This window comes from Cetorhinus maximus, chromosome 27, assembly GCF_964194155.1.
Source record: "Cetorhinus maximus chromosome 27, sCetMax3.hap1.1, whole genome shotgun sequence".
NCBI classification, from domain to species: Eukaryota; Metazoa; Chordata; class Chondrichthyes; order Lamniformes; family Cetorhinidae; genus Cetorhinus; species Cetorhinus maximus.
In genome coordinates this window covers 7,834,486-7,861,736 of record NC_135905.1, presented here as the reverse complement: position 1 = coordinate 7,861,736, position 27,251 = coordinate 7,834,486, and the positions used below count along the sequence as shown (strand labels likewise).

General features: G+C 41.3%; 1 protein-coding gene and 1 long non-coding RNA gene across 9 annotated transcripts in view; one reads left to right on the top strand and one right to left on the bottom strand.

Moving 5' to 3' along the window:
* LOC144668523 (uncharacterized) overlaps positions 1–27,251 on the top strand; it is a 103,699-nt gene that overhangs the window by 12,355 nt on the left and 64,093 nt on the right. The gene's annotated exons all lie outside the window — the stretch shown is intronic.
* Positions 21,674–27,251, bottom strand: part of LOC144668522 (LIM domain-binding protein 3-like) — a 173,055-nt gene continuing 167,477 nt past the window's right edge. For all 8 annotated transcript variants that reach the window (XM_078530628.1, XM_078530631.1, XM_078530629.1 and 5 more), the window contains one exon: positions 21,674–24,776. In XM_078530628.1, coding sequence (XP_078386754.1) covers positions 24,687–24,776 — 90 coding nt within the window. In that variant the 3' untranslated portion in view covers positions 21,674–24,686. The remainder of the gene's footprint in view (positions 24,777–27,251) is intronic.

Genomic DNA, 27,251 nt, shown 5'->3' with positions numbered 1-27,251 from the left:
ACATTTAAGGTACAAGGTGTTCCAATGCTTGTTACATTGGTTCCTGTCTAGTAACAAGGCTGGGACCCACTTGGAGTATTGTGATAGGTCACCAGATCAGTTCAAGGATAAGTGAATAACAGTTCAGACACAGTCAGTTTCGGGGAGTCAGCCTGCAAGTATCACAGGGACAGTCAGAGGTCCCAGTTAAGTTAAAACGCATGAAAAGGGCTGCAGGGAGCAAACTTTAAGTAAGGAGGGCCATTGGGGAAAACACCATTGGAGCAGTGGTGTTCTACTTGGCACGACCATTGATTTGAAAGTGTGCATGGAAGGCGAAGCCTAAATGCACTTAGAGATCCAGGGGAAAGGAATCTCGGAAGGTGAGACTGAAACCCTGCAAGGTGGGCCATTGTTGAAACTCAAGTGGGAGCGGACTTTTGGAAAGAATTCCAAGGAGAAATCTTCAAATGTGGGGATTGGAAACCCTCGTGATAAAGACAATGTTTCAGTAAGATTGGTCGGCTCACAATGTGACAAACATCTGGGTGAGTTGTTGAGAAATCCATGGAATCTGTTTTGGTCACACCTGTCATCTATTGTGTGGTGTGTTCAACCACAGTTCCCCTGTTAATTCACATGTACCCTCATACTTCACCTGAATTTTAGGGTATAAGATAGATATTGTAAATTGTTTTATCTTTTTGAACTTATATAAAGTTTATTTTTGTTTGTTCCAAGCCTGTGGAATCTTGTGGCTTTATTCGCTCAGTAAGCGTCTTGAATTTCAAACTTTGTCTACTTTAAACAGAACATTATTGGTCCCTAACCTTGGGCCTGGCTAAGGATCGTAATAAGAGACTAAATTCAATCGCAATGTGGCGGTTTATGAATTAGGATTTAGTTAATTAAACAAATCTGCAATAAAAAGCTAATTCATTGGTGATCATTAAGCTATTGGATTGCTGTGGGGGAAAAAAATGGTTCACTAATGATCTTTAGCAAAGGAAACCTGCTGTCCTACCTAATCTGGCTTATCTATTTTTTTATTCGCGCTGCAGTCCATAGGGACACCCACAGTATTGTTAGGAAAGGAGTTCCAGCACTTTGATCCAGTGAAAGTGAAGAAACGGCGATATATTTCCAAGTCAGGATGGTGTAAGGCTTGGAAGGGAACTTGCAGGTGGTGGTGTTTGTTAATAGAATCCAAGCTGGTTGGTGAAGTCAAAACCAAGACACAGAGCTTTTCTTTGCTAAGAGAGTTTATGGACTTTGTTCAGTGTCATACCTCTCCTCTCTCCCCAGTACCCCAACTGTCCCTATTTATATGTGATCGAAGTACTTAATTAAACAATGCCCTTCACCTGTATATCTTAACAATATAACCAATATGATTAACATACTATTTGCCTCTTCGCCTGCCTGCCAACCTTAAGGTTGGACGGGAAGCTCATTAAATTGAGTTAATTAGGTTTTAAATGGCCTTAATAGGCCTTTGACAGTTTGGCGGGTGTGCAGCTGAGTTGGCTATGTGCCATTCGAACTGAAAATCTAAATGACGGGCGGTGACGTCAGGATGCCCGCCCTCCCAACATCACTGCACATCATTTTACGCATCAGTGAGCGGGCTCGCTGACGGGAAAATGCTGCCCTTAATGTTTTATTTGCTCACAGAACTTGCTCAACTGTTGCATGTTTCATCAGAGTACTCAGTTCCAATACGTCAAAACTAGCATCAGGTCTAGTCTGAGTGTACAACCAGTCCAACTGTCCAATCAAACTTCTTAAATGGTCTATTTCTTCATTGGATGCAGGACCCTTCTTTTGTGAGGACCTAGTCCAATTTATTGGGATGCGATTGACATTTTCTAAATAAAGCTGTTTTTTAAAAATTAGTTTACAGGATGTGGATGTCGCTGGCTAGGCCAGCATTTATTGCCCATCCCTAATTGTCCTTGAGAAGGTGGTGGTGAGCTGTTGATTCAAGGTCAGATTCAACTTATTCTGCTTAATGTCTAGCCCTGGATATTTAAAAGCCCCTGAAGCCTGACTTCCAATCTTAAACTCCTTCTTTATTTTATCTATCACCCACTGCTCAAATTGTGCAGAACCTCCCCACAGAATATCATCAACATGCTTCATAAAGGTGCCTGCTAATTTCTCCTGTGAAATCAGTAGAACATGGCTGGGTCTGCTTTTAGCTGAATACAACCCGCTTTCAACAGGACAGACCTAACTGAGAAATACCATACCCTTGAGGCATCACTCAACCCATAAACACACTTATATAATTTCCAGTTTCCCTTCTATACTGCTGGCTTCTTTAGGTGGTTTCAAAAACACTTCCCTTTGAAATTTCTCACCCTGCAAAAATGCAGCTTTTATTTCAAGCAATTTAAATTCCCAAGAATATGTTGCTAAGAAAATCTTCAAGCTCACTTTTCCTACAGGGGGATGGGAGTCCACCTGACATCTTGATCACAAAATCTCTCTCCAAAACCTTGAGCTACTAGTCTGGCTTTAGTCTGGTGTGTGCTACCAGAAACTACCTTTTCTGTTCATATCCACTGTGTGATTAGGCTGGCTGCCCCATGTCTGGTAGGGGTTGGTTAGCTCAGTTGGCTGAATGGTTGGTTTGTGATGCAGAGTGATGCCAACGGTGCAGGTTCAATTCCTGTACCAGCTGAGGTCATCCATGAAGGCCTTGCTTTCTCAACCTTGCCTGAGGTGTGGTGACTCAGGTTAAACTCACTACCAGTGACCCTCAGGTTAAACTCACTACCAGTCATCTCTCTAATGAGAGAGCAGCCTATGGCCCTCTGGGACTATAGTGACTTTCTTTCCCCTGTCTGGCATGTCAGTGTATACACCAAATTCTTTCCAACTCTTTTTATTTGGCATCCTTTAGCAACTTATCTTCTAATTTTTTAGTAGCCGCTAAAACTTTTCAATCATAAGGTCTTCTAGTGGCATTCCTAGTCTGTTCAACAGTTCTTGTTTTGTCAAACTACGACCTCTACTTGCTCTCTTTCTGGACTACTGCGACACAATCACTCCTTCCTACAATCAGAGTCTTTTTCGCAAGTCTGTGATCTTTTCCTTGGGCTGTGAGCATTTCCTGGTCCACTTTCAGAACTTGCACTGTGTTTTCTGGCCTTCCACATATTTAGCTCATTTTGCCAATCCATGGATCTTACCTCTTGTCCCTCATCTTGCATATGCAGTCAATGTTTGTATTTGCCAGTGGTTTTTCCTTTTCTCCCTATAATGGTAGCATCCCTCCATTCACTGGCCCCTACAGGCACATATGTTTCTCTGATGCCAACTTTTGGTAGTTGTCCTTTGGGATAAATAGCCTTATCCTGTGCTTCAGTATCACTTTATCCATATTCAGTCAGCTCTTTATCTGCCGTAATCTGCTCCTGTTCTCCAACATATGTGAATGTGAAGTGCATGGTGCCTCTTCACTTTCTATTACCTGTTCAGGTTCTGTAAATATATAATCAGTACCCATTAGCCATGAGGAATGTACCCTAACAATTTGATTGCCATGTTGTGAAATTACAGTGTTTCTATCACTGCCTATAACCTTACCCAGACCATTCCGCTCTTTCTGCCCCTCTCTTTTGTAATATTCCATGTCCCCTGGATTAAAATTATTTCTGATGGCCTTATGCAGTGCCGTAAGTCTCGCTGATTTTTTTTCTGAAACCTCAGCCTTGATAAATGCCTTTCTCTCTGCATGCAGGGCATTCAGGTGCTCAGAAAAAAATCAACTGATCGTAGTCCCTTCCAAGGCCAGGGGACGATCCCACGTCACTGAAGGTATTTTTGGATTTTTCCCATGGACTAATTGTTAGGGACCGTAGCTTCATACCATCTTTAGTGAATTCTTCACATGGATTGCCCACGCCAGGGCAGATGTCAGTTTATAGGTCGGTTGGTCAGCTAAGGTTTTGTGAAACATCTCAATTATTATGTGATTTCTTTCGCAAGCCCCATTACTAAAGTGACTTTCTGCTGCTGTGTTCATTATTACGATGTTCATATTTACATACATACTTTTAAATTTATCGTTGGCAAACCCCCCTCCATTGTCAGTTAGGAATTTAGCCAGTGCTCCCAGTCCAATTCCTATCTATTTTTCCATTATCTTGTTTACAATTACTTTTCTTTCGTTACTATATATTACTGTTGACGGACTGAATTTAGTTGCCACGTCTATGAAGTGTAAGAGAAAAATGTTTTTGTCCTTAACCCATACTTTCAAGTCCATTGCTACAATTGTATTAAAGTTTCTCGCTAATAGGAGACTCACTATGGGCTATGACGGTGTTCTATATTTTTTACATGTATCACATTTCTCATTGATCTCTTCTATAATTTTAGTATATTCATCATCCATTACTCCTGCATTCTTTAATGGAATTTTTAATCTATGACAAGATGGATGGGCAAACTGCCAATGTTTTAAAACTACAATTTGCCTTTTTTTCTTTAAACTACTATTCCCTAATGTCATCAACACTTCTTTAACATCATGATTAGAAATATTAGGTCTTGTTAAGGAGATGCAATAATGTCCTGATTGTGTAAACTGTAAAGCTACAGATTTCCCAAAAACAATTGCTTTAGCATGTTCCCTATTTAATTACATTTGAGCCATTTTCATAGATGGTTTATTCAACAGTAAGGGTGTTTCACTGGGTACTACATCTGTCCTGATAAAATAGTTTCCTCTGGCTATTTTACATGGAATTACCACTCTCTTTAGTGATTTAACATGTTATTGACCCTGAACCTGAAGTAAGTAGAACTTTCATATTCTTTAACCTTACTTTGGTCTTTACTATTTAGAGAATCCAGGTAACACTTTAACCAATCCACCCCACATAATGTGGACGTGCACTCACTGTCTAATACAGCACAATTGAATGAGTCCGCAACTAGACTTTACCAGGCTAAAGTTTCTTTCTGACTGAACAGTATCATCTTCCCCTTCCAAACCTTCCTTGTCATTTGTCATTTCAAAAATCCTGTCAATCCATTTCAAACAAATGATATTTTGAGTCACATCTGAAACATCTGTTTACCATTCCTCAGTTATTCCTGGGGTTCATTCTTCTGTCATAGTTACCTAATTCCTGTTGTCTGTTAGAGCTACCAAAAGGGTCTCTATTCTTATATTTCTTTTGTTTGTGGTTCCTATTTTGTATTGATGCTTGCACACCATATCTAAACACTGACAGCAGTGAATCCTCATCTTTTGTGTTACCACTGAATGTCCCATTGGTGCCATGAAAGTGGCTAGAAATGAATGTTTCCCCAGAAATTTTTAAAGCTTCAGACATCTGTTCCAAAAACTTATCTCTTACTGAGAATCTAACTCCAGTCAAGACCAGGAGCCTAATCCGTGTTTGATACTTAAGCACAATCCAACAATTTGAAAGCAAGCACTGAATTAGAGATCTCCAAACAGAATTTCCACAATCTTGTATATAACCTGTTAAATTCCATGAATTCTATGGAATTACCGTCCATCCTTCTAAATTTATCAAAATCTGGTGATGCCTCATATGATGTGGCTCACTGTTTAGAATTAAGGGGTCACTGATTTAAAACGGAGATGAGGTGAAATTTTTGCTCTGAGGGTCATGAGTCTTTGGAACTCTCTTCCTGAAAAGGCGATGGAAGCGGAGTCTTTGAATATTTTTAAGGCAGAGGTGGATAGATTCTTGATAAGCAAGGGGATGATAGGTATCGGGGGTAGGCAGGATCCAGATTTGAAGTTACTATCAGATCAGCCATGATCTTATTAAATGGCGGAGCAGGCTGGAGGGCCGAATGGCCTACTGCTGCCCCTTGTTCGTATGTTTGTAACAGATTATCTTGCTTAGAAATTTTGTCCATAAAATTTAAGAGTTTATCCAAACTGTCCTCTGTGTCCAAGTCATGAACCTCTAGCTCCAAAAATACTTTGCACCTGATCCTACCTTTCTTGGGAAGCAAAAGTGCCAAGGCCATACCTCACTTTTTCTTTGGTATGGATGTAACCTGTGTCCATATATCCACTTCGTTCTTCCTTTGGTCATAAGGTTCAGCTTCACAGAACAACAAGGTGGGAAATCACACCCTGATACCTTACACTTGGTTTCAGCCATTCTTCTTCAAAGTAACTCGAATTACAATCTTCTGTCTGAAAGTAAGTCTTAGTTTCCAATCCTCACCTTTAGGCCAAACATTCTCTGTTACCAGTGTTAAGAGAATCCAAGCTGGTTGGTGAAGTCAAAACAAAGCCACAAAGCTTTTCTTTACTAAGAGAGTTTACTGACTTTGCTCAGTCTCATACCTCTCTTTCCCCAGTGTCCAAGCTGTTCCCTATTTATATGTAGTCAAAGTACGTAATTAAACAATGCCCTTCACCTGTGTATCTTACCAACATAAACAATATAATTAACATGTGAATAATAGTGCTCCCATGCATTTGAAGCCCTTGTTCTTCTAGGTTGTAGATGTTACAGGTTCAGAAAGTGCTGTCAAAGGAGCCTTGGTGAGTTGTTGCAGTGCATTTTGTAGATGATACACATTGCTGCCACTGTACATTGGTGGTGGAGGCAGTGAATGTTTAAGGTAGTGGACGGGGTGCCAAGAGAACTACTCATCCTGGATGGTGCTGAGCTTCTTGAGTGTTGTTGGAGTTGCAGTCATCCAAGCAAGTGGACAGTATTCCAACACACTCTTGAATTGTGCCTTGTAGATGGTGCAAAGGCTTTGAGGAGTCAGGAGATGAGTTACTCTGCTCTGAATTCCCAGCCTCTGACTTGCTCTTGTAGCCACAGCTTTTATATGACTGGTCCAATTCAGTTTCCGCTCAATGGTAATCCCCAGGATGTCTGATAGTGCAGGATTCAGCGATAGTAATGCCATTGAATGTCAAGGAGAGATGATTAGACCATCTCTTGTTGGAGATGGTCATTGCCTGGCACATGTGTGGTACCGGAATATTGTTTTGCTGATTATGGACACGTACTGCTTCAGTATCTGAGGAGTTGCGAATGGTGCTGAACCTCATGCAAACATCAGCAAATATCCCACGTCTGACCTTACGATGGAGGGAAGGTCTTTTAGTCAGCAGCTGAAGGTGGTTGGGCCTTGGACACTACCCTGAGGAACTCTTGCAACAATATCCTGGGACTGAGATGATTGGCCTGTGATTGACCACTAATTGGCCAGTGGAGTGTTTTCCCCGATTCCCATTGACTTCAGTTTTGCTTGATGCCACACTCGGTCAAATGCTTGATATCAAAGGCAGTCGCTCTCACCTCATCTCTTCAGGTTCAGCTCTTTTGTCCATGTTTAGATCAAGGCTGTAATGAGGTCAGGAGCTGAATGGCCCAAACTGGCGGAACCCAAACTGAGCGTCAATGAGCATGTTATTGCTTAGTAAGTGCTGCTTGATAGCACCAAGGAGTGCTCCAATGAGGAGTGTAGAAGAACATTTGACAGAGACGCACCGCAATGTGATTGGCTCTTAACTGCTCTCTGAAATGACTTAGCAAGCCAATCAATTGTATCAAACCACTAAAATTATGATAAGAATAAAATCAAATGGATTACCCTCTGCATTAGATTCAGACACAACAAAAGCATACTCAGCCATATCAAACATGCAAAACCTTCCTCACTAATATCTGGGACTTCTGTCAAAATTAGGAGGCTGTCCCACAATCTAGTCAAGCAATATAGTTATATTCACAGAATCATACCTATCTTCCAACTTTCCAAAGATGCTATTTTGTGTATTTCACTTTTCGGTATTACATAATTAATAAAATATTGGGTATAGCTGACCTTATGTCACGACAAGTCTCGTCTGACTATATTCCTATTATAACTGCTTCTGTACGTCATGGGGAGGCAGTTTGGTTTCAGTTTTCACTGAAACCTGAATTGCAGAATGTGATCCCAAAACACTAATAAAAACCCTGCAGCGCAATGCAATAATAAGGAATTTAACTTAATAATCTTGAAACAATAGCTTTGGTTTTAGGCCTTTATACTGAGTTGTTTTTCAGTTTTACATTGATTTTTGAGTTGTCAGCACTCTAAGAGATTTCTGAAGCAGTTAGTCAGCTTTTCTGCATTTTGTAAGTTGGCGTGTATGCACTTGTGTGTATTGATCTTTTGAAAAGCTAAAACAAAGCAATGATGCTGGGACCACAACTTCTTGTAATTCATCCAGTTACCTTGACAACATAACACGCTGAATACCAACTCCAAGCAAATTATTTTTTATTGATACAGTATCAGACACATATCTTTCATGCATTAAAAGTCATGCAAAATTGAAACCAAGAACAAATCCTTTGGCCTCCAGCCATTTATTGTAGCCTAGATGTTCTACACGACAAAATGCCTGGAACTCCTAGGTACTGAGGCTAAATAGAATTACATATAAATTGTTTTTGCAATATCAGACCAGTTTCCAAACTCAAAGATGTCTGCATCAGTACATGCAAATAGCAGTGTAATAAGAACAGTGCCTTCAAAATCATTTTGTAAAAACCAGAAACATTTTTAAAAATCCAAAGCATAATTTTAAATGCTAGGAATCCAGTGATACAATCAATGTGCTAACTCTAATCATTCAGCATTCCTAAAATAATACTCAAATTCATCACCCACGATAGAAGGCAGTATCATTCTAATTAATGCCACATGCTCAATAGCAAAAAATATCTATTACTGCAGTCATATGAAGGTACTGTATCATTAGACACCTTTCCCCTCTCTTAAATATCTATACTGAAAAACATTCCTATAGCCAGAGATTGGCATACATTCTCGGCAAAAAAAACCCAATAAACTTAACTACTTTTCAGGCAAGTCACATCCCACTCACACATTAATTTGGCTTCTGTTATAAATAAAGGTTGAACCAATTCAGATTTTTAAAAAAAGTGTATAAAAGTCATTGTTCTGTATGGGCGTGGGGTGGTGAAACGGATCAAACACTTCAAATAATTAAAGATCCATTTCACAATTTCATACAACTTACAAACAAGGGAAGGGTGTTTGGATTATCAAATTACAAATCAGTTATTATTTTAAAAGTGATGGTTCTTGTTCAGAATGTTCGAGATTTCACAATTCCCCATTGAAACGTTCTAGAATGGCCCCAGGGAAGCACTTGTCCAACGCCATGAAAGAAAATGTGTATTAGATGTATTAATCTATATTTATGATAATTGCAACAAGGTAACAAGGTAATGTATCTGAATAGGCAAACCTCAATAGGAGCTTTCTCTAATCTTAACCATGCTATTGCATATCACATCAGTCTCAAAAATGTTGCATTATATTTAAAGAGAAAAGTTAAATGATTGGTTCAGCCCAGCAAACATTCTGGTATAATAATTTGATTTCCACTTTTACACATCACAGCAGCACTTATGCAGCACATAAAACATGAATGTTACTTCAAAAATCAAAGACACAATTGATGAGAATCGAAACCTAATGTGGAGGCTGTCCTTACATGGTTCACTTTTGTCTGTTGACCAGCCCTGTGGTCGGAGTGCTCTGCAATTTATTTCTAAGTTGTCACAATTAACTTCTTGGTTAAGAGTGAGAGTAAGATGATGTCATTGCGAATGGATTTCCCTTGTGGATAAGCCTATTCTCTTTAAAAATCAGTTTGTTTTGAGGCGATATCCCAACAAAGTAGCAACATAACTTATTATATATTTTTAAAAACATGCTACATTTGCCTCCAATGAGAGAAACATTCATGCCCTGCTCCTAGCATCCTTTTTTGCACTTTTTGTCTGCATACAATCTATCGAACCAAAGCACTCATCCATTAATACAGCCAGAAGTAATTTGTAGGCTCAAGTACCATTTAAAAATGGCTGCTTGACCTTTGCACTCTATCAAATGGAATTTCATACATACAGGCTGTTTAGATGGAGTTTCTGAAACTCCAAAGTAAGTCAAAGTGAAGGGTTACACTTCACAGAAATCCCCATAAACCAAAAAAATTAAACTACTGAATCATCTACAGGACTTGGATCCTACTGCTCAGCTTTATTACATCTTCTGATGTACACCCCTTACAAGTTTGGCACCTCACCTTGACAAATCTTCAAGTGAGGCAATTTTTTTGATCTTCCACTAAGCTGTTTGCAGGAAATCTTTAGAGATGTCAGTATTAGAAATATGTATATGAAAAATACAGGAGAATTATTAAAGTTTCTTCATGTTTCCACTATGATGATTGTGGCATTATGGCAAAACAGAGAAAGCTGCTTCTCATGTCTGTAAGAGATCCCCTCCACTCCCCCAACAAAGATAGATCACAGGCCTTACTTCAAACATTGGGGAGTCACAAAAATTTTCCCTATATCTTTTTGCTCCTGAAAAGGTCTGTGCAGCAAACTAGTTACTGGCTTGTGAAAGTTTTAAGCTTTGCAAAACCAGTGATATTTCAGGTCGGAATAGAAAGAATGAGAGAGCAAATTTAACTTAGCTGGTTCTTTTTTTTTTAAATAGAGTTTTACAGCATTGAATGTAGCCACTTGACCCATCTACTCACTGGTTCTCTGCAAGTTATCTACCCAATCTCATTCTTCCATTCCACAGTCCCTTTAAAATATATTTACTTCACATAATTGTCCACTTCTTTTAAAATCTTAGATTGTCTATCTGCTGCTGTTTCTGGTGGGACATTCTGGCCTGAATGTTAACAGGGGACAACTTGCGTAGGACGGAGGAGAGGGGAATGTGGCTGGGGAAATGGAGTTTTGGATGGACTTCCGCATTTAAATGTGCAATTTTTCTCCCTGATAGGCTGATTTTTGAATGGAGAACCTGATTGGTAGGCATCCCTTCCAGTCAGCTTCTATTGGAAGCATGGAGGTGGGGGAGTAGGGGTGGGCGTCCAATTCCCAATCCAGGGGATGAGGTTCGGGTCTCCCATCCCAGGAGCAGCCTGATCTTCAATCCCAGGGGTCTTTATTGGAGTGGTGGGGGGAATCTGATGCTGATGGAGCTGGGTGGTTGGGAGGAACCAATCCTGCTCCTCCTTGCTGACAAGCAGCTGCTGCAAAGATACTTACCTCCTCACTGAAACTATCCTTACTTCCCTTCAGCTGCCAGGCTTCCTAAGAATTGGGAAACCCAGCTGTACAGAGTTAAATTGCAAAGCAGGTTAAATCAGAGACTGGAAGCCTCATTGAAATATTTAAATTACCAACCTGCCTCCTAGGATTGACTGCCCTCCCTTTCTCCCATCTCCATGAGACCTGGAAGTGAATGGGTTGAAGTCGGGTTTAAGATTTTAAAAATGTTAACATCTCATCTGACCTCAATCCACTGGTTTTTGGGGGTTAAAATTCATCCTCCCGTGTCCTACTCTGCTGAAGATCATGCTTTTACTGATGGTCTGAAATTTGTGCCCTCTAGTCACTAAATCACTAACTGATGGAAATAGGTCATCTTAATTATCTGTAGGTAACTTTTCCGAAAGACAATGGGCAGAATTTTGTTGAGGCACTAGGGGTCTCGTCTGCTAGCTGGAGAGCAGTGAGTGACCTGTGCTGCCTCATTTCAGGAAGACCTGTCAAAATACATGCCCATCAGGCAGTGGCGAGATCAGTGGCGTGCCTTGTCCTGGAATCAAGACCTCAGGGTTGGAATCCCGCCTACTGAGAGCGGCCAGCCAATCAAAGGCTGGCAGCTCTTGTGCTCAGCAGCACCATTGGGGAGGCTGTGGTTGTTGCCAGAAGGACAGGCACTGGAGTCCCAGGATTGTGGAAAGACCCAGGCCACTGGTATGTAATGTTGGTGGGGGCAGGTTTTGTGGGATGGCGGTCAAGGCAAGAGGGATGCAGGGGGTCAGCAGCAAAGGCAGGAGGGTGACTCTGAGCGGGCCCCCCTGTTCCCAAGTCCAGTACCTCAATCAGACACGAGTGCCTTTGATTGAGGGACTTCCCCACCTTAAAAAAATTGAATACTTTTAAGAGAAAGTAAAAATATGTAATGTATATGTGAAACCTAAAAGAACTGCTTCTTGCCTGCTGATTCACAGGAAAGCCAACTGTAATTGAAAGCATTGCCAAGACTTCAGCAGAGCAGGTACAGCCAAGAAAAGGCACAGCAAGCCATCTAACAAAGAGTGCAGTGGTGATTAGCAAGTTGCTATAAAATGAAAGAGGATTTGCCAAGGAGATCAACAGGCAGCAAAGCTGGATTGTCCACACACATTGTATCACCAACCGTATCTCAGACCCTGGCAGCTTTCGTGGGAATGACCTTTAGCAATAATTGGTTCCAGGTCAGGGTGGAGCTAGCTGGAGATCTGTGCCACCAGCTGAATGAACACATTGCCTATTCCAGTCACTCACTTCCTGCCTGAACTTTTTTCTTGTCTCCACCTTCATCCAGGCTAACAGATGGATTACTTGCCTAATTAGGCAATATGCTGCCTGCACATGTATTAAACATAGACTAATACATGAGGCAAATGTGGCCAAAATTCAAACCTTTCCGACTGAAAGCAGCAACAGCGTGACATGGCTGCCCAATCTCACATACCACTGCACTGCATTTCCCAAAATAGAGAAGACATTGATGGCATCCTGCAACCCATTTCCTGTGTCAGCAGGTTGCCATGCATCATGCAGGTAGGTTATATTTACAATATATGTGAAGGTGAGTGTGTGTCAAAGGTGTCAATTGTAATTTGCAGCTTGAATGTACACCTTGATGAAGGGTGAACATGCATGATGAAGTTATGAAGAGAGGTTGGATAGACTTGGGTTGTTTTTGTTGGAGCAGAGATGACTGAGGGGACGATCTGATTGAGGTGTACAAGATTATGAGGGGTATGGACAGGGTGGATAGGGAGCAGCTGTTCCCCTTAGTTGAAGGGTCAGTTATGAGGGGACACAAGTTCAAGCTGAGGAGGCAGGAGGGGGGGATGTAAGGAAAAACTTTTTTTACCCAGAGGGTGATGACGGTCTGGAATGTGCTGCCAGGGAGGGTGGTGGAGACAGGTTGCCTCACATCCTTTAAAAAGTACCTGGATGAGCACTTGGCACATCATAACATTCAAGGCTATGGGCCAAGTGCTGGTAAATGGGATTAGGTAGGTAGGTCAGGTGTTTCTCAAATGTCGGTGCAGACTCGATGGCCCAAAGGGCCTCTTCTGCACTGTGATTCTGTGATGAACAATGAAAGAGCTTTACAATTATGATGGATTTGATTTGAAGCTCACACTAAATGTGGAACAGATCGGCAGGCATCACTTTCTTCCATGGATACTTCAGCTATCTACATGATAGTCTGTGGGGTAGCCTTACCTTGGCAGCTTCTTCAAGGTGTGTTATATTCCATGTCCGTTCCCAGGTTGTGTTGGCATGGTACACAGTATTGACTTAGCTGCCATCTCCTTTCAGGCATGCTGCACTGTTGTGGGCATACACGACAACTCACCTCAGATAGCAGAATCCCTACTTTACCAACACACCAAACAAGGAGTTTTATCATTTGCCCACAGACTTTGCTTCTCATCTCCCCAATTTATTTAATCTACATTTTTTGCTCCTATAGCTTTTAAAAGAAAATATACTTAAAGCCTTTGTAAGGATTGCAACTATTAAGTAGCCACATCCCTTTAAAGGTTAGCTGTGACCTGTAAGGACTGTTCCACATGCAATTTTTCATTTCCTTTTTGGCAGGCTCCTAGTGCTGGCATCTTGCTGTAAATATAGTAATTCATTAGGGAGTGTGCTGGAAAATTGCAGGTGTTTTCCAAGTGTGAAGTCAGTGAGTATTATGCAAAAACATTAATTAATGTCAATTTCTGCAAGGCAGCTGCAAACTTACTTACTGAACAGCCTCCTGCAAGTTTGCTGCACAAATTTAGTTATCCTGTAACTGCAAGTTAGTTTCATAATCCAGGTGTTATGCAATTTTCAAGACCAAGCTCGCTGTATGCAGACAGTCTGACTCAATAGCTTTGCTCATAGATGGCTACATCCTTCTTAGGCATGTAACTTCTATCAGGTAAAAATAATGAAGGAAAAACAGTCAAAAGTAAATCTTTCAAACATAATGCTTGTCTGTAAATGTCACTTACCACCAATTTTTTTTCATTGCAAACACACGCTGCTTCTCACTAAAAACTAAAACATAGAACATAGTCTTGCCTGAAGGGCTCCATGCAGTTCAAGTCACACTGTGTCACTTGGTTCTCATCAGTTTGCACATTGTAGATAGTGCCAGTGTGATTTGTATCCATCATCAATAATCATTTCTACATACTTAGGAAAAATCTGTTTTATCTCATGTCATTATCAGCCGTGGCTCATTGGTAGCACTCCAACCTCTTGAGGCAGATGGTCATGGGGTTGAGCCCCACTCCAGAAAAGACATAATTTAAACTGAGACTGCGCTGTAGTATTGAGGGAGTGCTGCTTTGTTGGAGGTGACAATTTTGAATGAGACATTAAACCAAGGCTCTGTCCACCCTCATAGGTGGATGTAAAGGATCCAATGGCATTGTTTGAAGAACAGCAATGGATTTGCCCTGACCAATATTTATTCCTCAGTTAACATCACTAAAACATGGACATATATCTAGTTATATCATTGCTGTCTATGGGACCTTACTGTGCACAAATTGCCTATTGCTTTTGCCTACAATAATGAATACATTTTAAATGTACTTAGTTAACTGTTAAGCTTTGAATTGTCCTGAAGTTTTGAAAGGTGCTAATCCTTTCTTTTCTTTGATTTTATATGTGAAAAACTATGAATATTCAAAACAACAAAAAAGACAGCTAATAAGATTGCACTACAAGGTGACTTGATGTTCAAAGTAATTTTCTTCTTCAGCTCTCTGCCCAAAGGCAGGTCTATGGTGGTGATTTTACTACAGGAGGCAGGCCCTGAGTCTACCTCAGCCAGAACAGGGATTGAACCCGATGCTGTTGGCATTAATCTGATTCACATGTTAGCCATCAAGCCAACTGAGCTAACTGACCCCCAAATATACAGGCTTTGAAATAAAGAAACAAAACAACTGCAGGCTGATATAACCACATCATGTGGTGAAATCACTCAGCATGCTGCTTGTATTGAGTAAAATCCCTAATCTGGCACTCTCAGCAGAAAGTCATGCTCAGAAGGAGTGTGTATCAGAGACTAGCCTGCCACACTCTTGCTCAGATTTTCCAACATGCTCTATCAGGAAATTTACTCTTCATGCAACTTCAACAGAAGGAACTTTTTCACAAATGATAATATATTAAGCTGGATTTTCGCAGAGTTGCAAAACTTTAAAAACAGTGGGTGGATGAAGAAATCTCGCCTCCATTTCCGACAGATCCAATTTTTGCTGGCAGAGGGCAAGAGAAAGAGGTGTCGTTCACACAGGTGGGAAACCCAAACTCAGTAGGGCCATTTGAACATCGTGCTGAGTTCAAACAGGCCCCATTTTGGCTGGTCCAAGGACCTTAACCAACAGTGCGGGAGTCACAAATTGAAGGAGTAGATGTAAATGCTCTTGAAGGACAGATAAAGTCTGTATAAGTGTCTTGATCTGAAGTTTTTAAAATCCCCCACTCTTTAAACATTAAAAAAGGCTTTAGCTGTTACTGAGATTTAAAAAACCCTCTGCTTGACTGCTTAGATTGATGGGTCATCTGGTATAAGTTAGAAAACAAAATCTGATTGTGCAGTTTCAACAGAGGTCTTTGTTGATATTTCCCAAGGGCTATTATTATGTCATTATGAGCACTTAGCTGAGTTTCAAAAGCTACAGTTATCTTAGCAGGGAGTTTTGAGTTTATAGTTTGATTGAGAGTTTAAAGAGGCCATTAAAAGATTAGCTGTTTTTGATGTGGGGTCTGAATAGAAGTTTGTTTTATAAGAGATTAACCATTAGAGCAGATGTAAAAGCTTTGAATGGGAGATATTTTTCACTGTCAAGAGTGAGAGTTGCATTAGATTGTTAAAAAGTTTTCTTTTCATCTTCACATGGCTCCTGTGGTCTGCCCATGGTGGATAATGAGTGTGTAGCTATAAGGTGGTATGGGGGGGGGGGGGGGGGGGGGGTTGGGTTGGCATGGAGGAGTGTAAAGAGTGAGGGCTAGAGGTCCCAGCAGCTTCTAAAACAACTGGGACAAAGTTCCACAAGACCGAGGCAGGCTTTTAGCCAGCCTTCCTCGGCACTCTCTTGCCCCTATGGCCACCTAGTATCTGCTTCCAGGGCCAGTGGGCCCAACTGTATCCCACCCCCATCTCCCCAGAGCAAAAATTAGGCCTAATAGGGCCCTATAAACCCAGGTAGATCTACCAAACCAGGAAATTTCCCAACTCAAGCTAACCATCTCAGTAGCAAAAATATAGCCCATTATATCAGTTCAGATAATGTTGCTTTAAAACACATATTTAATAACATCAGGTGTTTAAATATTTATTTCCTTTTGTACTGTTTGTAGAGAGTTAGGTAAAATATTGGAAGCTTAAAATTCAAAACACTAATCAAAATGGGTTGCTGTTAGCGGAATCTCAGCCTCGGACAAGCATTTTCCAGTCAGACATCTAAATATATAAAAAGGTTAATTAATACTTAACCTTTAAAGCTGCAATAGGATTCAAGGTTCTGACCTATTAATGAACAGCTCACACCATATGAATTATGTTCACTGTTATGAAGAGATATTAATGTGTATAATGTTATTGGAAATTATTTTTAAATTGGAATTGTAGTAGGGTCTGTGTGTATGTGTGTGGTTTAATTGGATTAAAGCCAGCTAGTATGGGCGCTTTGATGTATAATAGTTGAGATGTTAATTAGATAAATGTAAGAATAGAAGGTAAAGAGTACAAAAACAGAATTACCTGGAAAAACTCAGCAGGTAATTCTGCTTTTGTTTTGGATTTCCAGCATCCGCAGTTTTTTGTTTTTATTTAGGTAAAGAGTACATTTGCATTTGTTGAATAAACCATTCAAAAGAAGGGAGTAAAATCTTGCACCTAGCTGTGAGTCGCCAAGCAATGTGTTTATATTACTGATAAAATTTGTGGAATGAAAGGATTACTGTTAGGAAAGGTAAAATTAAAAAAAAACTAGTAATACAATGGAAAATTTACATTCAAAGGGAAAGCTAGGTATAAATCAAGAGGAGTTTGTGTATGTGGGAGGCAGAGGCATGTAAGATCTAAGCAGCCTGTCAGCCTACAAGTGTGTCTGAAAAAGAATCAAATTGCAAGGGACCTCGTTTTGAATTCGTACGGTCAAATGTGCTTTGCCTGGTGTTTAAAGTGTATGGGCTGTTCTGCCTTGGTGAAGATTTACCTGGGAGTGACTAATTTGGGGGTTTGTTTAAAAGTTATTATGGTAGTAATTTGTAGACAAGCGTATGTGTTTAATTTTTGTTAAATTAATAAATGTTTAATTTAGTTTTATATAAAAAAACCTCTTGAGGATTGGTGGTTTTATTCCTGAATTCAGAGCTGCGTCTCAAACATGCCAATTGAAAATATAGGTTATGACAGTTGTTCAAGTTCCCCTCTGGGATTTAAACAACTCAGCCTTTACCAACTGCTGTGTCATAACAATCACTCCTCAATTTGTAAGGTACAGCTTTGAAACTGGACTGTGTGGAGTAGATTTACCCACTTGGTGTTAAACCAGGCAGAGTTAGAGAAAAATTGTGTAAAAATTGGGAACAGAATTCGCTTGGTTTTCCTTTGCCCAGTCTGCACTCTACCCAGGTGATGTTTCAACATAAAAATATACCCATGCAAATTGTTCTCATGAGAGATGGGCCTATCACACGTGTGAAACTAAGAACAGAAACACACTTTTGGCCCACCCGTCACATGTTTAGTGTATACAGGATTGTTACAACAAAGTAAACGAAGCTGCTCAAATGTTGTTAGTTAATGCATTCCCTCTTTGCTGAGATCGGTACAAAATACTGTTCACCATCATAATCATGTAACCATCTCTTCAGTTACATGATTCAAAGATAAATGGAATATGCAGTGTTTAGAATAACATTTGAGAGGGAAAATATAGGAGGAATTAATAGGACATAGCTTCGATTACAATATGTGAGATTATAATATAGGTGTGCACTATATATATGATAATGCTAATTTGTTTAGATAGCTGTTTTGGCTTTGCACTGATCATAAAACTATTTACGTTATTGCAGCCATTTGAAGTACAAATCTTGGCTATCACTCTCTTATCTGGTAGAACCCACAAAGTTCATGTTATACCAACTGCAATTCCAACATCAGAGCAAGTGACATTTACCTCAACCCTTGCCAAACAAGTTTCACTCAACAAAGAAGAAAATACTGATTAATTCCTTGCTGCACCATTTTGCTGTCTATTCATTAAACCATTGAAACTTTTTCTGAATGCCATTTGTAGTCAAGAGACAGGAAACCTTAATTAAGGACATCAATGCTCCCATTCCTCATCTTTCAGAATTTGAGACTGCCTCTGAAATATATGCTTTGCTCCTAAAATAAACAAAGGTTACCTGACGAGCTGATTTGGGCTGCAACACCACTACTACAATGGAATACAACATCTATTCAAGTTAGAAATGCTCTACTCTTCAGCCTGCTTTGTATTGTTGTTTTCTGGTGCTAGAGTAATTTCAATTTCAGTAATAACACTCTTATGGATCTGTTGCAACAGAGAATATCAGCAGGCAGTAAAGATCACCATAAAATTTTAACTCTTAGCTCATTGCATTTTAAGAAAGATCTTTTGCTACAATTCAAACTGCAGTGTTCCCCTCTACATAGTGACTGCACTACAAACCACCAATGCCTTACATTTGGAGTTTTGAGACACTCTGTGGATATCATAAGGTGCTTTCATCTTCATAATTGCTTGAATTACAAAATTGCACACTCATACAACGAAAACTTGAATTTATGTTTTTCCATTAACATAGAAAAATATCCGAAAGCCCTTCGCAGAGGTGGAATAAAAAAATGAATGCCAAAACAATGAACGAGATAGAAGGAAAGGGTGACTAAATGTTTTTTCAAAGAGGTGGGCTTTAAGGAAGGTTTTAAAGGAGGAGGTGGAGAAGAGGAGGTGGAAGGTTAGGTTTAGAGTGGGCCCTAGGTGACTGAAGGCCTGAACACCAATTATGGGCAATGGAAGGAGGCTGCACAAAAGGCCAGAATTAGCGGAATTGAAAGCCCAGGGAATGTTGTGGTACTGGAGGAGGTTAAAGAGACAGAGAGGGCTGAGGCCTTGAAGGAAATAATATGATCATCAGGCTTAATATCAATTTTGAGTTGGTTAATCTGCATTAATCACACCTTTTTGTACGCAATGTTGTATATGTTGCGACTGTGACAACAATAAGTTCTGAAAGTAGTTCACAGTCAGGGTCATTAAGATTGATCTTAAGATGTCATTTTGACATTTGCAGAAATATATTAAAACTTGAAATGATTTAATCAGCTTATGGTAAAAGTAGGTTTTAGAAATAGTGATCTTTTGAAGATCACCAGCAAGGTACAACTATCATAATTAAATTTAAAGCAAGCAGGAAACAATAGAAAATATTTTATTACAAAATCTCTGTGCATAATGTACATCTTAATTAGTGTCTTGCAATATGGTGCAAGTCAGGCACTGTGGAAAATTAACTGCTGGCTTGATGACTAGCAAGAAGTCCTAAATACAACTTTATACTGGTGCAACTTATAAATCAGTTTTCACTGGCTTTAAGCCTATAGTAAGTTGAGATTCACCATGATGCTTTCGAGAGCTTGCATCGTAAGAGTGTTTTCCTGGATAGCATGAGTACACAGGATTAAAAGTGGTATAAAAGAAATCAACTACCAGCATCTGAATTTATAGCCTACAGCAGAAGCATTTGTTCAAATTGCCCTTTTCCATCAGCAGCTCTGACATGGGTTGATCATTCAGCCAACTGAGTTAGCACTGTCAGTCAAACTATAATGGTGCCTGATATTCTTCTGAGTAACATCCTATTCTATGAGTTATATGTATATTAATGTATTAAAAATCTAGTGCACACGTCCTGTTTGTCACATTTAACTTCCAATGTTGTTACTCCTAACTAGTTTTCCCTGTGCCATTATGTTCCACAGTAACAGTTGCTTTATTTTCTGACCCAAAGTCTCCTAACTTTCATTGGGCTGCTCACCCCTGGCTGATAGTTCCTGAATCTCCCTAGTTGTCTGTCCTCTCCGTCCTGCTCTTACTACCAACTAGTCTGTTATGCCACCTGTTCCTGTCTCAATTTCTGGTCCCTGCTGCTTCCATCTGAAGAATTTAGCATCATGCTCCAGCCATCTGTTTGCTCCATCTCCTATCCCAGTTTCCAATCTCTCAGGATTATCCTCCTGTCCCCAGTTATCCCACGTGGCCTGCAACCCTACCCACCAAAATGGGCCTTAGCGACTCTACCTTTGGTAATTTGCCTGCATCCTCTCCAGTGCTTCTTCCTTTGTGGACCTTGGGCATTTGCCTTGGGTCACTCACCAGGCTGCACCTGTCCTGACTTCTACCCCCTCCACTTCTGTTTAAAAACATTTCAAATACTGACGTGCCCTCAAAGGACCCTGTTTCCAATTTCAGTACTCAGAAATAGATTTTTAGTTTCAGGAGCAAGAATAGAACGAAGAGTAAGAGAGTTCATGAGCCGAAACAGAGAGAGAAGGGGGGAACGTGGAAAGAAGCAGTGGTGACAGGCAGAAACATGTGATGTTATTGGGAGAAGTGACAAATAAAACAAAAGAGAGAAGCAGCAACACAAACTAGAGCAGGGATTCATGGGTGGGAGGCAATTAGGTTATGGAAAGCCAATATAAAAGAAATTACTCACTTGATATGGTGCACCTTCAGGGAGAGATGGGGAGAAAGAAAAGAAAAGGGAGGACAGCTGTTAAGGGGGCTGTAAGGTGTAGTCATCATGCTGCTGAGCAAGGGACTAGATGGAAAAGAGCAAAGGAATAATGAAGGGAGTTTATACTGGTCATTGGGAGAATCAATGTTCAGATACAACGGAAGATGCAAGGAGCGATAAGCTAGAGCTAAGGACACCATTCCATGCAGCTAATCTTGGTGCCAAGTGATCAAGGGAGAGAAGACAAAGCAGTGAGTGGTAACTGGTGCAGGTGCAGGGTGGGGGAAGGGTATCAAACCAACAGAGACACAGTGGGGATGAAGTCTATCTTGGTTCTAGTGCAGAACAGGTGACAGAGATTCAGCAGTGTCTTACACTTCGCTCGATATTAGTTTCTATTGAAGTTGATGGAAATGAATGTTCAGTGGAGAGTAAAATGGGCTGCCGATTCGCTATCACTTTTTGTGCTCTATTGCCTAGGAGCAATTGCACCCCTAATGCAACAATGATCATAGGATGAGGGGAAGGAACCAGTAAATTCTAAATGCATTCAAAGAAATTCAGCCTTTAACTTTCCTCATCCACAACCTGCCACCTCCCATTTAAAAGATAAGAAAAATTACAGATGGAACAGAAGATCACAAAGCAGCAATCACAGTGGGTACAGCGAGAGAGGTAGACAAAGAGTTAGAGAGAGAGAAAAACATCAAATCAATGACAACAGACAAGTAACTGAAACATTACCTGATTCAGCCATACATTGGGATTAGTCTATATTAAAAAATATCCTTTCATCCCGTGCACCCTTGCGAGGTTTTAGAGTCAAATTGTTATCTCGGAGGTTACTGAACACTAAGATTCCAATCACAATGCCTGCCTTTGGTACATACTTGTGGCAGGTTATCTCCCAGCTGCAGCCTGCTTTTGAATGTTTGTTAATCACACTGCTGCTTCCTTTCTTCTGGTCCAAGGCTTTCTCTATAATCTCTCCTTGCTCTTTGCCAATCTATTAGAGCTCTGAGTTAAAGCTAAAGAATTTTTCTCCATTGCTGTCTTTTTAAACTCCTTGCTTGATAAACAAAAAAGATATTTCACATTAGCAAGCTGTCCAAGGTAATTTTATATTATCTAACAGTTAGTTGTGATCTTGCCATCTTCATTGTTGGGAAGAAGCAAACACAATCCTAACATCTCTGCAAACAAATGAAATGGGCTCGGTGAAATAGAGAGTGAGAACTCCATGGGGGGGGTGGATACACAGAGACAAACCCTACAGCTAGAAAGAGGGGGCATTTCCTTAGGATGGGTAGGAAAGAGGAACACAAACATGCTGTTGGGTAGGAGAGATGGAAAGAGGCCACATCAGGGGTGAGAGACAGGGAGATCCAATTGCGAGGGAAGGAGTGAGCTGGCAGCTCTTTTATATAACCTGCTTTGCAAGTGTAACCCTGGCTGGCAACCTGGAAGCTCAAGGGAGGAAAAGACAGCTTCGGGCGAAGGTAAGAGCCTACACAGCATTGTTTGTACCTCTGACCCAAGCTTACCTTCTTCCCTTAGATTGGAAACTTCCCTCCCCACCCTGCCCAGATGCCCCACCCTGATCGATCAGGGGAACACCTCCCCCATAACAATTGCAAGCTTCCTATGGCCTGCTGCTGTGATGTACTCCTCACCTGATTGCAAGCCAAGCCTGTCAATTAGGCTGTCTTTTGGGCAAGGATCTTGAAAAAAATAGATGCATGTTGTGAAGGCATGGGGTCCTATCTCTGCTCTCACCATCTACCCAACATGCCCCTGTGAAGATTAAGACCAAAGATTCAATTTTAATTTTTGGCTATGAGCAACTCCAGAGAAAGTTAAGTATTTACATATAGGATTATGGTGGTGTAATGGCTGCAACTTAGCATATAAAAGTGAAATAACTCACTGCTAGGTGTCACTGTGTTACTCAGGAAATAAAAAATAACAATAATAAAAATATCTAATTACCTTAGTTTCTCAAACATGGATATGATTACATGACACCCAGGCTGTGAGCAAACCATCTGCAATTGGAATTTTCCTTTTGATTTAACTGTAATTGACCCCGACTCACTGAAACCCAAGGCAGGTCCTAATAAAAAACAGCCCAATCAAAAGCAGGTTAAAATGAGCAATGTTTTGGGAAACCGAGACAATTAAAGTGTGATTCTCTCCAGTCTGTCCTGATCAAAATGGCTGTTTGGACAAATTTAACTTTTTTGATAAGATAAATTCCCAATTTTTAAACACAAAGGGGTTGAACTTTGGGTGCAGTTAGTAATCTGGCCAAAAATTGCATCCAAAATTCTGCCCACTTTCAGAACTTTTTGTTCCCTTGTATTCTTGCTCAAACTCATTTGCATATCTGCCACAAACCAGTGCAATGGGGCAGCATTTTAAGATGTAATTTAAATTAAATAAAAATTTCCTTTGTAAAGTATTGCTCGATATCTTTGAGAATGGTAACTTGGTGCAGTTTGATTAATACAGCTGAAAATGGGTTTAATCACAAAAAGTGCACATTTTTAATTGTCGTGTCGATCTACCAACTGTGAGTAACCAGATTTTAAATTACTGAAAATGACTTTAAAAAAATATACAGAACCATTTGCTGGTTTCTTATGGCACAGTAGCTTTTAAAATGTGCTTATAATTAGAGTTCTTGCATCCAAAGGAATCAATTTAATATTTGTAGCCTTCTCATAGGTCAGCAAACAAGCACATTTAGCAGAAACTCCCAGTAATGATTCATTCATCTAGGAGGCTTGGCCAGTTCTGTAGGTTGGGCTGGCATCTAGCATGATTTGTTTTAAAATAGCGCAAAAGATCATGAAAATTGATTTGTGCTGAGTGTAATTTGCAGTTAAAATTCTTCATCCTTTTGTGCAGCTTACGCCAATTTTGAGCAAATTGCACCAAGTAAATCAGTGCAACTGACCAGAAACTCTACCCCTATATGCTTTAGGAAGTATACCAGTGACCTGGTTCTCGCCTACCCACGAAATTTTTAAGGTTTCTAGGTAATTGTTCAAACATAAATGTGGAATCACAGGTTGCAGTGCTGACAGAATAGTGAGTAGTCAGCCCCACACTGCAAGCTGGTAAATTCTATATATATCCATACTCAGATTTTTGCTCCTCAAACAGATAGCTTAAAAATTTTAAAGTGGAACTATGACATTGTTAGTAGTTGGCTTTAACAAATCCACATATATATGCAAATGGTACATGGTAAAAGCACAGAGTATCAGTGTGACTACACTACAACTTAAACCCACTAGCCTGACAAAAAAGACAGGACTAGGCCATTTGAAACAGCAATTACATACATAATCTTAAAGGTTAGCTGCTTAATGCAGGTGCAGATATTATCTAATTTAATTGGAAACCTGCTAGTTTTGAGAAACATAGCTATCAAATCAGGATCAGCAGAATAGCATTCATCAAGCTTAATTCTGTAAACTTTCCAGTTATGTGCAATGTGTTTTGTTAGTATTGAGTGTGCCTGATAAAGCATTGTGAGATGCTACTGTTTTGACTGTGGAAAAAGTTCATTCCCACAATAACCTGCACCCCACCCAGCAACAACTTTTACAATCACTCACAATCTTTGTTAAATTATTTGAAACTTAATTTAAAAAAAAATACAAGAATGAAAAGACTTAAAAGGCAGCTGTGGGATCTGTTTGTTGGAAGAGGTAGCTCCTCTCCATGTGCTCCTTATAAACAGGTTTCCTCTTTCTTTTGATGGTCCCTTTGGGTTCAGACATTAATGGCATGAGCATGCTTCTTGCAGAGCGGCTTGTCCTTTTTGGAATAAAATGGTTGACCCTCTAGGTTCACATGGCACACCTGAGGAAAAGAGAAATTACTTTAAAAACCAGACACTGGAGTCAAACTGTAACCTTTACAGGTCAATTTGCAAACTGGTATTTTTGAATACCTTTGTGTCATTATTGAGGTGGATAAACAAATAGAATCATGGTGAGCACCAGGCCAGCACCAGCTTAGCTTCTTTTCCTTTAGGTCTTCCCACGGTTGGCATCATTGTCTGTCCTAGAGGAGAGCTAGGCAGCCTGATTTCAGGCCTATATCAATGGTATGAATTATTTAATTAAGGTCAGGAAGTGTGCAAAAACAGTCAGGTTGGCCTTTCTTTCAATCTTCCCGGGAAAACAATTCTACACTCAACAACTCCCACACATGGTGCTGGTCATTGTGGCACCTTGTCTGTGTAAACCTTTTGTGTGATCCAGTCCTAAGTAGTGGACAGCTTGTCACTAAACCTACATTAAAAACTATCCTCCTGAGGAGAAGATGGAGGTATATACCAAGTAGAGGAATTTTGTTCTGTTAAGTTTGTGCACCTGCTTATAAGGTGAAGTAACCAATGTTAAAGATGGATTCCATTCCCCTTCTTAAATTTAAAAGCTAAATCTGTCTGCTGGTCTACTCCTGCTCTGACTTCTTGTGTTCTGTGCTATCATTCAGAGACAAATTGAGTGTGCATTTCACTTCATGGGCTGAATTTTCTGGTTGGTGGGGGGTGGGGGGGGAGCGGGCGGACTCGATCGCCTCTTGCGATTGGGTCCGCGCTGCCATTTTACATGGGCGGGCCAATTAAAGCCTGCCCAGCGTGCTTCACGACTCCCGTGCATAGCTGGAGGGGGTGGGCGGCAGCGGGCGCGCTCAGGCTGCCAGGTCCAATGGTGACCCGGCGGCCTGTATAAAGGAAAGCCCTGGCAGCCTTGGAAAGGCTGCTCGCAATGGCTGGGTGAAGTCCTGTGCAGAGAGGCAATGAAGTTCATGCAAGTCCAGAGGGTAAGCAATTGGGGCAAGCCAGGCCGGAGGGTAGTCCTTCGGGGTAGGCCAGGCCGGAAGGTAGGGTGGGGGGCCTGTGCGCCCCTCGTTTTTTGGGTGACTGCCTTGCTGCCCTCCTCAAGGAGGTTCCCCCATATGACGAAACGTGCCTGGGAGGAAGTGGCAGAAGTGGTGAGCTCCTGCAACGTGGTGCGGCACGCCTGGATTCCAGTGTCACAAGCGCTTCAATGATTTGTTGCGCTCTGGGAGGGTGAGTTCCATTTTGGCATTGGTCATTTAACTCAGTAGGTCAGCTTATCCCTCTGCTCACCTCCACCCCCCCCTCCCCACCCCCGCCAAGTCTGAGTGTAGTGACTGAATTGAAGCATTGACGGCATGTGTCATTTGCTGGGTGGGCCAGCAGATATTGCCCATGCTGAGGTCAGTCTGAGAGGGTGGTGAAGAAATGTGTTTTGCCCCCACATCATGTGTTACACTGGTTTGAGGGGCAACCTGGAGGAGCTGCACCTAGGCGCTGTGCTTGAACTGCAGGATATGTCCAAGTCAGGGTGATGACATGCTGGGAGGGAAGCTTCAAGGTGGTGTGGCAACGAACCATCAGCTGCACTCTGCGCTCCACGTGCTTGCATCCCCTTGCTGTGGAAGGATATACCTTGTGGTGCCTAATGTGATGTAGGCAGCATGTGTCCAAAGGGAGGGGTGGGGAGGTGGGGAACAGGCCTAGCATCTTTGTGTGAGCGTTCGGCAGCAGCGGGGTGAGGAGGCACTGGAGCCCTGATATGTCCCACTCTGGTTGGGATGGGCCGTGTGCGAAGCGAGTCCATGTGCATTTTGCACTAATCAATGCTCGACTCTCATTTTCAGGAGAATGCTCATAACGCGGCAGAGCTTGCGAGGACTGGCGGTGGCCAGGCGCAGATTGCCATTCTTAGCCGGTTCGAGCAGGAGGCCCTGGATTTGGAGAGGCGCCACACGCCTAGGTCCACCAGTGTCGGTAAGGCTGGGGTGCCACAGGCAGGTACGTATGCCCAGCAGTGAGGTCACCATTGTTCTCGCAACAAATATGGCAGTGCTGAATGTTCACTGATTGAAGTTTGCAGCATGGCTTGACCATTGCTTATGGAAGGATGAGTGCGTAATGATCTGGGGGACAGGGATGCACATGGACATTGGATCACTTAACGTGGAGACAATGTCATTGTTCTTCCTTTCAGCATCAGCTTAGCAGGGCTGGGAGGAGGAGCAGCAGGGGCCCCCTCTCACACCTGAGGGCCCTGAAGTCTCACCAGCATCACACCATTTCTGCGAGGCAGGCACCAGCGCAGATACAAGCATCTTGGTGGGAATTAGAACATCGGCTAGTGACCCTGGGAGGGCACTTCACAGTCGCTGGAGGAGCTGGCAGAGACAGAGAGTGCCCATGGCACCAGAAGTCGGAGGACTGCAGGGGAGCAGGGACATGTTCAGTCGGTGCCTGATGATGTGCCTCTGGAATTGTCCGCGATG